The sequence below is a fragment of the Daldinia loculata genome (assembly GCF_022478755.1).
Source record: "Daldinia loculata strain CBS 113971 unplaced genomic scaffold F4817scaffold_35, whole genome shotgun sequence".
NCBI classification, from domain to species: Eukaryota; Fungi; Ascomycota; class Sordariomycetes; order Xylariales; family Hypoxylaceae; genus Daldinia; species Daldinia loculata.
Window position 1 is genome coordinate 129,727 of NW_026054889.1, and position 11,974 is coordinate 141,700.

Here is an 11,974-nt window from a genome sequence, read left to right on the forward strand (position 1 = left end):
TGTAGTGACCGACGATCATATCTAGCGTTAGTGATCAATATGGATGATGAGATGCTTTTTCAATCACGATAGAGCCACTGTCGTCACCTTGTTGGTGCTAATATCGTGCGTTATCTCCCTGTAGGGTCGAATAGATGCATCTAAATAGCTTCCCAAACCAGGTACCGAAATCTTGACACACCCTCCCGACGTGTCACTGCGGTAGTGCCGCAGTGGATGGCTGCTTACTGCATATCCCGATTCGCAATAGGACGTACAAGACGGTTTAAGCAGCCCACCCCCACACCAATAGCAAACACCGCAACTGACAGACCCCGAGGCCGAGGCATGTCTTCCCCAGAAGCGAGTGTCGCATTGCAGGGACAAGAAGTGTAACTATCAGATCAGAGTGGAGAATTATCCAGTGGATACGTGCTAGGAAGAGGCTCCATGTTCGCGGATAGTTGCCTCAGTTTTGACGACCTTGCAAGAGACTACACTATCTTATACAGCACCTTGCTTCTTCCGACCAGCCGAACTACCTAGCAGCTGAAGCAGCACCGTTTCTCTGGCGAATGGGAAGCTTACCATCGGTCCCTTGATGTTTATTGATTGGTTTACGGCACACAAGGTCACATACGGTATGAATTTGCAAAATTTGTAATAGCTGAAATAGCCGGATCCCGATCCAATGTTTTCAGCAGCGGACCGAATAGGTATCCAGCTTGCCGGTGTTGAAAGGTGGTGTGAGATGAGAAGGAGAATGAGAGAGAGGAGGAGAGAAGAATCAAGAGAGCTGTCTTATTTCCGAAATTCTGAGGTGAGGCTGGCTGTACTCAAATAAGCTTGAAGAAAAAATATAATCACCCTAAGCCTTATTATGAATAGCTCTAGTTGTTTTTATTATAGAAGGCAAATAAGTTAATATGTTAATATGTTGCTGGGACGTGAGACCTAGTCCCCCTTTTAACGAATCAGAGGCTCTTTAGCCACAACCTGAACACCGAGCCGCAATGGCGCGTTGTGCTGTTTCATTGAGGCGCATTACATACCTGGAAGTCCAGTCTAGTACTACATATACGTACCATAATCTGCTAATGTACTGGCAGGGAACTGGGGTCTTGAAAGATTAAAGTACGATATACACTACATACTACGGCAGCTGTACGGGTGACGGCAAGGGCAGGTACTTTGGAGTAATGATCCCCACTTGTGCAGTTGTGCTACCTAACCAGGTTTTTGGTCCCATACATGTACTATGTAGTACATAACTAATACTTCGTACACAGGTACAGACATACACTATAATACCTACACTAGGACTACCTGGGTAATGTTAACCTGGTTTAGCTCCCTGACTAATGACGAAAAAGGCTCACCGCCTGTCATTTTCTGCCTATCGAAGTTTCCGTCGATAGTGAATCGAATTGTTTAATGATCCTATCGTTTGCCCAAGTTTTCTTTTCCCACCCCCAATTATAACCCATTCACCCATTCAGCCCATTAGGTATACTTCCCCCCGCCACCCGTCTACATTTCTATCTCCGAACCTATCCAGTCCTTTTTCTTGGCGTACACAGACACGTATATGCAAGTGCAACTAAGGACAAGCTCTTCATTAATGGGGGTCTGGGTAGCTGCTGGGGGCCAAGGTATGTCGCCATGAGGGGCAGGAGAAGAGGGATTTGGATCTCCTGCATCTGCTGAAGTACAGTCACGTCCAACACTTGTCACTTCTGAATCACTTCTGAATAAGGGGGAGGTGTTCACCACCTGAATCCTGTCGACGCACGAGCTGGCCTCCACTACCGGCGTCTTGATCGTATATATAAAGGCTAGTGCGAAGTCTTGAGACATTCTTCTCGCTTGGTCTACCCGGTAGATTCCCTAGCCTTTAAAGCATTTCATCCTCTTCATTGTTTCCTCGGGCCAACTGCATCTTCATAACATCCAACGTACCTCTATCCATACTTTCCCATTGACCTACCTTTTACCTAATCGCCAGCCCATTGCTCGATAATTTTGGGTTGAAAAAAAAAAGCACCATGGGTTCTGTGTACATCCCTCCGATCCGCCTCGCGATCCTCGAAGCCGATAACCCAGTTCCTGGAATCAAAGCTAAATACGGGTCGTACGGCGGGGTCTTCAAACATCTTTTTGAGAGGGCGTGTGCATCATTAGAGCCACCCCAACCCCTCTCTGCCATACTCGAGCTCTCGTCTCACGACATTGTAAATCACCCTGACTCGTACCCGGACCCCGAGACGATCGACGCCATCCTCATCAGCGGCTCTAAGTACTCCGCATATGACAACGACGATTGGATCGTCCGCCTCACTCAGTATACGAGGCGGTGTCTCGAAGGCGGCCGCGTCCGTGTTATCGGCGTCTGCTTCGGTCACCAGATAGTCGGCCGTGCCCTTGGGGTCGAGGTCGGCAAGAATGTTCGCGGATGGGAGATAAGCGTCACCGACCACGAGCTCACAGAGGAGGGAAAGAAGCTGTTCGGCGTACAGAAGCTGGTTCGTATACCCTGCCCTTTTCGTTCTTCATCTCCATACACCTCTTTGTTTCGCCATATCATACCTTAGGTACCTGGTCAGTTGCTTATCTGCGCGCATCACAGGCTATCCACCAAATGCACCGTGATCAGGTGTTCTCGTTACCCCCAGGCGCCATCCAGTTAGCTCGCACCGACGTGTGCGATGTGCAGGCCATGTATATCCCGAAGCGATTTATCACGGTGCAGGGTCATCCTGAGTTCACCGACGATATGGTGCGTGAGATCCTCGAGATGCGCCGATATGGTGGCATTCTGGGCCCGGATATCTTCGAGGACGGCATGCGTCGTGTTAGTAATAAACACGATGGCGTCGCCGTTGCTAGGGCTTTCCTGCGTTTCCTACGACAGTAAGAAACAGTAGAGAAGGACAAGGTAAAAGATGGGAGAGAAAATCAAAATTTATATAGACATCCCGAACAGCACCATAATAAGACGGGGCAGAAACGATCCGCAGGTGTTGGTTACACAAACCAGGATTGTGCTTTATTGACCGGTTATGAAGACCAATCGGTTAGCTGCCGGGGAATGGCAACTCCTCAGACACCATGAAGTCTTATGATGCAATACGTACCTTTGATGCGGAATTATGATATTTATTACCAACTCAATATCACTTAACAGTTGAGTAAAAAGAAGGGTGTCGATTATCGGTCTCTCCTATCTGAGTCTGTAGGTCTGCAGAGTTCTCTATCACACATACCTAGCAGACATTGTTTCGGATCGAGTATGAAGATCAATCAAATAAGAAAAAAAAAAGAATCATCATCTCACAAATGCCAACCGAGAAGTGATAAATAAGTGAGACAACATCACGTGTTGAATTATTCTGCATCCAATAACCTAACCATCCTTTCTTCCAAGAATTATAATTCCATGGTATGGACCCTCAATGCCCAGGCTTAGACTACTCGGATAGGTAGCCTTCCTCCTGTCGCATCGCCTGATGTAACTCAATGCTTATTACATATGTGTAAACGCCGCCCAATGCCCTCCCTTTTTTAGCAATGCTCCCCGCCTCCCGTAACGCTGATTGAATATACGCAGTCAATATGTCAAGAGCAATCAGAAGGGGTTTTTATCCAACCCCCACGCTCTTCTCTTCTTCAACCTAGGTATGTATACCATAGTACCGTTGTGCCCCCAAAATGAAATCCGGGCACCGTGCCATGCATATATGCAAATAAATCTTATCGTGACCGTCCTTGCCCTTTCCGATGTAAATGCTCCAGTCTGACCTGCATTCGGTATTACGCCGATGTCGTTCCCCGGTCGTTACCCAATGCATATTGGCGCCCAGCCCTCATATTCGTCATGCCGTTCGTAATTATTATGTTAAGACCCTGCTTGTATCCCGTGTGATTGGGGGCGGCTCGTCCCGGGGGAATCGTCGTATTCCACGTCTAATACGTCCCACCACTCGCGGGGCGCCGAGTTCTGTCGCGTCCAGTGTACGGAAGGCCTTCCAGCGGCCGCCGTAGCTCCGTTATTCAGGCTTTCGAGATTTTCCTCTTGCTCGCGGCGTACACGTGCCATCGTCGCGTCTACGAACCGTTCCTCGCGCGTACGACCCATACCCCTTTGCCGTCGTTGTGAGGGTTTGCGTATCCGCAACCGTGATGCTAAGCCTTCCCAAAAACCACCACGCAGGTGCAGCCACGGCTTTTCCCAGGCGCTGAAGAAACAACAGTCGACGGCAGCACCGATGCACAGACTCGCGAAGCTGATAACCTGCAGTGCCACAGGTTCCGACTTCTCTCCGGGCGAGGTATAATTGTCGTCATACCTCAGAATATGCGATACAAATGGTGCGACCCACGTTATTATATAAATTAATGGGTAGACGAATAGGAGGCGGAGTTGCCGTTGTTGCTTCTCGCGTGACCGCCTCATCGCTTCATCGGTTTCCTCTTGGGGCAAGCAGACGGAACTTGACGATGTGCTTCGCCTTGAGCCATTCGCTCGCGGTGACTCACGTCGCGGGATGCTGGCCGTAATAGAGACGGAACCTGCTATGCTATTCGAGCCGAACGACATAGAATGCTTCCATCGAGAATGGCCATGAGTGGATTGCGAGGACTTTGGCGGACTATAATGGACGAAATCGGGAGGGCGGATAGGGATTGTTGCTTCAGCGCGCGGTGATGAAGCAGCAGGACTACCAAAGGCTGTATGACTACCCCGCCTCACTCGTGGATCGAAATATCCGTCAGTAGCAAAATCTACGGGATTCCATCTAACCGAACTTTGTAGAGAATATTCGGGCCGCCGCAGAGAAGTAGGAGTGGCCCCGCCACAATTGAGACTGCTAAGTGTTGAGGCAACTGACTGTTGATGATCGATGGGATCATCTTCTTTGGCTAGGCTATCTCGTGCCGAATCTAGCAATCCGTGGTCAGTGAAAGGCGGTGTGGGTGGGACATCCCCACTGTTGTCACGGCGGTGATCGCGCTTATAATTCCGGTTAGGATCGTCGCCATGTACTGTGCTGGCACGTCTTTGGTCTTTGCTGAAACGTCGAAATCGAAAAGCAACGTATATGTAGAGAAAGGTGTAAGTAACTACTATGACGCCAACAATGATGTATCGTGGAATCCAGCTGAGTGCGCTGAGATACCAATCAGGGTGAACAGGTAGATAGCATTGGGGACCGTTATCTTCGAAACGGCCGCCAGTGATTGGTACAACTGCTGCCAGGATGATGGGAATGATGGCCCAACAGATGTACGCTATGCGTCTGTACGGATAGAGGCCGGCTGCGCCACTGGAATTCCGGGGCCTGAGAATAAACAAAGCCGTGTGAACGGCGATCAAGAGGACGGCAATATCCGAAGCTTCGACGCTCATGGTAAGGAGAAATCCCAGAACTTGACATGAGGTCGACCCTGAGTCGATCGGTTTCCTAGCGAAGAAAGCAAGCGGGCAGACCACGAGCCAGAGTGCCTTGGTCATATCACTCTGAATCAAAAGCATGATTAAGCTGTAAAATTGTAAGTTTATCTAAAACTACCCCATGAACAAAGTTACCAAAGTTAGTCGACTTACTCATGACGGAAGCTCCTCCTCATCCTAACAAACCAGTAAAAGGCGCATAAAGCCGCAAACACACTGATGGAAGCTGTAATGAGCGAGATCGACATAAGGGCCACGATTTCCGGGTCGTTGAAATCCGAATCTCGAGTGAGGTTACGTTTCGTGATCATAGTATAGGATGCGAGGGATTCATCAAGGGATTCATCAAGGGATGCTGTGCCCGGTGGCCATGCTACGGGAGCCATCTTTGCTGAGGTGGCCAAAACGGAGGCTCGGGGTGCAATTGAAGCAGGAGATAGTCTGTCATGCTTCCCAATGAGTTGTTTAGTTCGATCGGATCTCGAGTGTCATATTTGCTGGCGATGGTTTTGAGGTAGAAATAATGAGCAGATGGGGTCGGAGGCCGCCGAGGTGTGAGAAAGCTGGTAGAAAGCTGATAGAAAGCTGATATGAGAGACACTCTTAATTCGAAATGTATGAGCAATACAATGAATCTGCTCTTTCTAGTTATACCTAAGAATAGGTCAAGTAGGTCAGAATCTTCCGAGTCGGGAGCCTCTAAGGAGAGGTCAAGAGGTATTTAGTATCTGGGAAGAAGACAAGAGGGAGTAAAGGTGAATTAAGTTCACATCCACTCCACGAAGAAGCGCCGGGCTGTGGGAAAGCATTATCCCCTAGGATGCAAGTCATGCATAGCGTGCTTAAGTGGAAGCCAACCTAAGCTTAGAGCATTATATTGCACATATTATACATGTTGTACATGTTGTATGTTTGAAAGAGGTAAAATATGTCAATAATTGCTTCTGTATCCGGTAACTTGGTGGCAATCACAAGCCCAAGCCAGTATGAGAGCAGTATGAGAGTAGTGCAAGAGCTAAAACGTAGGAATGCAGTAATCGACTAGAGTAAATGCCGGTCCCTACATGTACCTAAGCTGTGTGTACCTTAATAACTAAAAAAAAGGTATTAAGGATAAGGTTTAAAGAATAACTAGGGTAAAGGAACAAGGAAATAAAGGGGAGATGTAAGTAGAGAGATGTGATAGTCAAAGAAAATACCATGAAGGGATACCTTAGGTTAGGTGTATATTCCGTACCATAATTTAGCGTTAGCGGTCTGTTTTTCTGTGTTCGTGGCGGTGAGGGCAAAAAGAACCAGGGAATGTATGTGAGGTAGGTATGTAGTATGTTATGTTATGTAATGTAATGTCATGTACTTAATGTATGTATGTGCAATAAATTTACAATAATTAAATACCTAGAAATGTACAAAGGATGCACGGTACTGTACTCTCGCGTAAAGGAGCGTTAGATGTGCGATGTGCCAAAATGGATGTTCATGTGTGTAGGTAGTTGTTGTACCTTGGTAGCTATCGGTGTAAGGGTCTAAATATCCCGTTAAGGGGCTTAACGTTTAAGGTATTACACATTCGTGGTCCTCCCAATAGGATCTCCAGCCCTAAAACCTTGACCAAGTGATGAAGCCCCAGTGACGCTACAGCCGTAACGGAGCATATGCGGGGCTAGCATCCATGAATTTTTAGCGCGCTACTCCCCATAAACATCCTCATCCTCGTAACAATGACCCCTCTGCTTTCGTCATAACCTCAACCACGTAGCAGGCAAGCACACTTCGTTGCATGCAACCCAGATCTGGTGACCATCGCCCCGGGACAAATTCCAAAGCCTGCTGACCCCCACAAAATACAACTTCACTTTCTTATATTGTTGTTACCTATTTTACAGTCTTACCTAAATCGAGAAGAGAAACCAAATATCCAATATAAATCTGCCATGATAGTTGAATTCCCATCAGTCGTGAATTTATTTCAGCGGAAGCCTAGACATTATTCATCACCGTTTTCATATACCCGCTAGGCTTAGCGGAGAAGATGGCCCGCATACTCTTCTCATAAGTCCAATGCAGCACTTGATCCCAAAGGCGGAGCCTCAAGCCGTCATGTCATCCACAAATGCTTTCGGTGCAAGATGTAAGCTACTGCCAACTGACAAGTTCATATGTATGAGATTGAATCAATATATCAGGATTGAGGTTGTGCTATACCAAATAAAGCCCCGGATTTGATTCGTACGAGGACTCTCACACCTCCGAAATGGTGCGTGGCACAAACCCATTAGAAAACCCGAGACAATCAACATAAACCTCATCTGCCGACTTATCATTGATCTCGTACCTACACGATGGAACACAATAGATTATTGCAAAGTGTGCAACTCTTTATTTGATACATCCTAAGCACATTTTCTATTCCTTTACCATTATTTCATAGGATCCTCTCATTTTATTTCATAACCAATAGGGGTAAGCTCGTTCGAGAATGCCTCATAATAACGTGTCTCGGGTAAGACGTATTGTTTCTGCTTTAACCACATTCACCGAAGGCACCAAGCTTATTGTATCGTAGTAATTTAGTAAGTGGGTATTGGAAGCGAAGGATGGGTTTTGGTATTTTTCATTTACGCGGCTGGGCACTTCTAGACCAATAAAACACGGAAAAGATAAAATGTGAAATCACAGCATTAATGTTTTAAGAAGGAATGTTCTTATTAGTCTCGCGATAGGCTATAAAGACTTGAAACTTGTTTTAATCGTTGGTAACATCTTCGGCTATTGTGTCCAATCATACACGGGAATTCATTAGCGGGCGGCTACGAGTATTTTAGTCAAAGGACTCCCCCTTCCGCATTCTATTCCCCCACACATCCGTGCATCTCCCACACCATTGTCGTTGGCTACATCCTTGCGTGCTGTGCCGGTCTTGGGTAAACTACACGTGCACGGCAGTGTATAGATGACGGGAAAAAACGACGTAATCTAGCGCCTTGTCCGATCTGATTAGACGATTATCCAGTATCGCCGCGGTGGTGAGTCTTGGCGGTATAATCGGGCGAGTGTCCCAAGAAAGGAACCCGGTATCTACGGGAAGTCCAACCCCAAGTTAGAATATAAATAACTTGGTTCACGTACAGCTACACGATAAGATGGAGGATTAGGGCTTTAGAACAAGGATTTAGATTACTTCTAAAGTAGTTTGATTCATAACTTCATCAAAAACTACTAGTGATACTCCTCAAGTTGGGAGTGAGACTAAAGGCTTTTGCCAATTCCAGTGTTTTAACTAAGTTACACGACCGTCTGATCGAGTTTAGCACTAGACGTTTGGATACAGTAGGTAAACCATTGTGCTTATACTATTTCGAGGTTATCTATCTGACACCTTAGATTATGAAGGCTCTTTACATGTGTGCGATAGTGGGTACATTAGAGACTCGGAGCTATTAAATAGGTAACTACCTAGTTAGTAGCTGGTTATTAACATATAAGTGATACGGTTGGGTTGAGATATATTAGCAAAGTGCTAACAAGAATACGAGAATAGCATCACTTACTAACTAATATGGCCAATCTTGAACTATTTCACTTTTGCTTTTTAACGTACTAGTAATACAAATTACCATTTATGTCTCATTAGTAATTAGGACAACTTTAAACTTACCTCGCCTCTAAAGTCAACAGGTTATTAGTACCTCATAGTGAAGATAACCCCACCAGAGTTATGTATGAAACTATTTCAACAATAACGATTTGTTACTATGTAAACTCACCGAAAGGTCACCTGGAGTATACTTAGTTGCGGTTATATTACAAATATGAGTTCTAACAACCTGTCTCAGCATCGCTTATGATTCTTTGTACTACAAACCTTCAAGTCCCCAAACGCAAGATATGGGATGATGGTAATAGTAAATTATCTTCTTAGAACGTCGTTTGATTTGTTCATATCGGCCACCAATCGTGGACAACACATCTAATGGACAAAGAGGTAGTCCTTCAAATTTCCAATGATATGATACGTAACGGCCCCTATTAGTAAACACCGGTCCCCGTCGGGAGTACTTTCAGAGTACCTATCAGCCCATTCGAAACTTCTTTTCATCAAAATGCTTCCCGAACTTCTTATGTGCCGACCACATACTAACGAAATATCCCGTAACAACATTAGACAAGTATAATCTCTTCTAACTCATCATTGTGCGAATTCATATCACCATTCATCGCTCCTTCACAATAAGCGGGGGCTACAATTCTGAACTCGTGAGACTTCGACTGGGGTCGAAGAACGAGTGGATTGAGCGATTTGAGAAGAACTATATCATCTCCGGCTTGGCAATTATGGTGCGCTGTACCGCAGTAGCCTGTGTCAAGGGTGAAGATTACCCAGTTTTCTCGAAGCTTGCGCTTCTCCGTGATAGCCTCAAGAGTAGTTTCTGATCATTCCTAGGGTTAGCAAAGGGAAACTTCATAGGACCCTAATCTAAACACTTACCATCCTCTGGAGGCGATGTGCCATCACCATGCAAAGCCCAGCGGTATAAAGTGCCTAGTTTGCTGTTGGGTACGTTGGCGTGATAAGGGCGAAGTAGCGCCTGCCCGACGAGCTTCGGGTCTTTCCCCGGTGAATATCTAGTAAGACTACTGATTGAATGGCGCCAGTCGAGGCAAGCCGAAATAACCTCCTGATATGCCTGGATATGACTGAGTGCTTGGTCCAAAACGAGAGGACAGCGAATTCTCTTATTTATTTTCCCAATAACCTTCCCCATTACGCCTAATTTGCCGCCCCGGGTGTTATCCGTGAGTATAGGAGTAGTGGAATGATACTGTGCATCGAAGTCCGTTATTTTCCAAATCAACGCCGACCCATTGCGTCCCGGGGTCAACCAATCGGGGACCCAAGAAGGAGATCCGGAGCTTGGGTCTGGAGGCAGTGTAATTGCGATAACGTTGAGATTTTGACGGCTTCTGATATAAGCCAGCGTTGCTTCTTCGAAAACCTTTACTGCGTCCTTCCCGTAGTCGGGGCTCGGCAAGTTGATTCCCATGGCCTGGAATACCGAGTATAGAGAATACACTTTGTCGTGCGCAATAGTTGCTTTCATGTTCCGGATCTCGGACAGGAGCTCGAGTTCGAATCTTACTTGACCGTCTCCTTCAAAGCGGGTCTGCGGGATAGCTTCGAGACTCGAACCGCGCAGTGATAAGTACAATCTCCAGCGAGGGATGATTAGGTCCCTACTACTATCTTTCGCAAGTATGAAGTTAGCAATTGATACCAATACGGATTTCTTAATCACCACAGTCTCATGCGTAGCGAACACAATGTATTCACTTTCAGTGGTATCGCATACACCAATTGACTGCGATGTAATAAACGGCCTCGATATCTCTTTTGCCTCAGATGAAAACGGCGTCCGTGCGTGGTATCCCAAAACCGAACTTTGACCTGTATATGTGCTCATATATATGATCTATGTATCTGTAGGGAGGATGGCAGCGCCTTACTACACGCTTAATCTTCTATAGCCCACTGCGAACGTAGCCGCCTGTTTTCTCGTTAACATGATTGTCTGCCTGCATTCAGGAATTTTAAATGCTAACTTGCAATGATATCTGGAATGTGTTAAGTGGATGGTAATACTATTAATGAATGAGTTACTAAACAAAATTATATCAGCTGTTACATAACCTCAGATAACATATCAATAAACTTAATACAAGTCCCCTATTCGTCATCGCGTCGATCGGCAGAGTCCGGATACCGCTCCTCGAGGGCCGTTTGCACAGCTTCCAGGCATTCTCGCCTGTGATATTTCCAAGTCGGGCCAGCCGTGCTCACGGTAGATCTACTGTAGTATTGGAATCATGCCATCTGAACCTGGACCGTTGGTGTAAACGTCCAGCACAGTCCGTGAGCTTGTGGGGATGAATTTCAGCTCCCGGAATTGATCCTCGAGCACCCCGAAGAAAAATCAGGGATGGCCCAATACTCACCTTCGGCACGCCATTCCGCCTCTTTCTCAGGTGCATAATCATACGGGTCATCCTCGATCGGCTCTCGCGACGGTTCGTACCTGATCTCACTGGGGCACTCGTACCAATGTACAACACCGAGTTTTATATCTAGTAGGAAAACAGGATTGTATCGTCCACCGGCTGTGAGGCTGATGACATGAGGAGGAGGCATTTCCTCGTGTATGGAAGAACCCTCCGATACGAGCTTAAGGATCTCTCTCGTAGTCCCGCCATTGCTAACGGAGCTGCCCAATTTCTGCCAGTCTGCAAGATAACATCCAGGAGCACCGTGAGCCTTATCCCTGTCATCAGAGGGCTTGCGGATATATGGTAGGTGATAGAGTAGCGAGATAACTTCGTCTGTCTTACTTAATGATTGTAGGTTGGCACTAAGATTTGGCCAACCGCCTTCGGGAGGTTCAATCACGTCCGTTTCTTTAAGATACATCGCCTGGGGGAAGATAGGGGGATGGCCTCTTTTTCATAAGAGAAACTTACAGACTACGAGAGATCAATAACGAGAATAGG

General features: G+C 46.5%; 3 protein-coding genes across 3 annotated transcripts; 1 reads left to right on the top strand and 2 right to left on the bottom strand.

The window, feature by feature from the left end:
- Positions 1-1,448: 1,448 nt before the first annotated feature.
- On the top strand, positions 1,449-3,316 carry F4817DRAFT_341986 (class I glutamine amidotransferase-like protein). Its single transcript, XM_049303843.1, has 2 exons — positions 1,449-2,501; positions 2,606-3,316. Exons 1-2 carry the CDS (start codon positions 2,025-2,027, stop codon positions 2,891-2,893), a joined length of 765 nt encoding a protein of 254 aa, XP_049157654.1. The 5' UTR covers positions 1,449-2,024; the 3' UTR covers positions 2,894-3,316.
- A 558-nt stretch (positions 3,317-3,874) lies between these two features.
- F4817DRAFT_359710 (G protein-coupled glucose receptor regulating Gpa2-domain-containing protein) lies at positions 3,875-5,817 on the bottom strand (the record flags this gene model as incomplete). The annotated part of the gene is made up of 2 exons (XM_049306196.1): positions 3,875-5,519; positions 5,585-5,817. 2 exons carry the CDS (start codon positions 5,815-5,817, stop codon positions 3,875-3,877), a joined length of 1,878 nt encoding a protein of 625 aa, XP_049157655.1.
- Positions 5,818-9,592: 3,775 nt separating this feature from the next.
- Positions 9,593-11,894, bottom strand: F4817DRAFT_317301 (uncharacterized protein; the record flags this gene model as incomplete). The annotated part of the gene is made up of 3 exons (XM_049300786.1): positions 9,593-9,861; positions 9,921-10,676; positions 11,426-11,894. 3 exons carry the CDS (start codon positions 11,892-11,894, stop codon positions 9,593-9,595), a joined length of 1,494 nt encoding a protein of 497 aa, XP_049157656.1.
- Between the last annotated feature and the right edge of the window lie 80 nt (positions 11,895-11,974).

Coding starts and splice junctions, on each gene's coding strand:
- F4817DRAFT_341986 (XM_049303843.1), top strand. CDS start 2,025: ATGGGTTCTGTGTACATCCCTCCGATCCGCCTCGCGATCCTCGAAGCC. Junction 2,502..2,605: donor TGTTCGGCGTACAGAAGCTG/GTTCGTATACCC, acceptor CGCGCATCACAG/GCTATCCACCAAATGCACCG.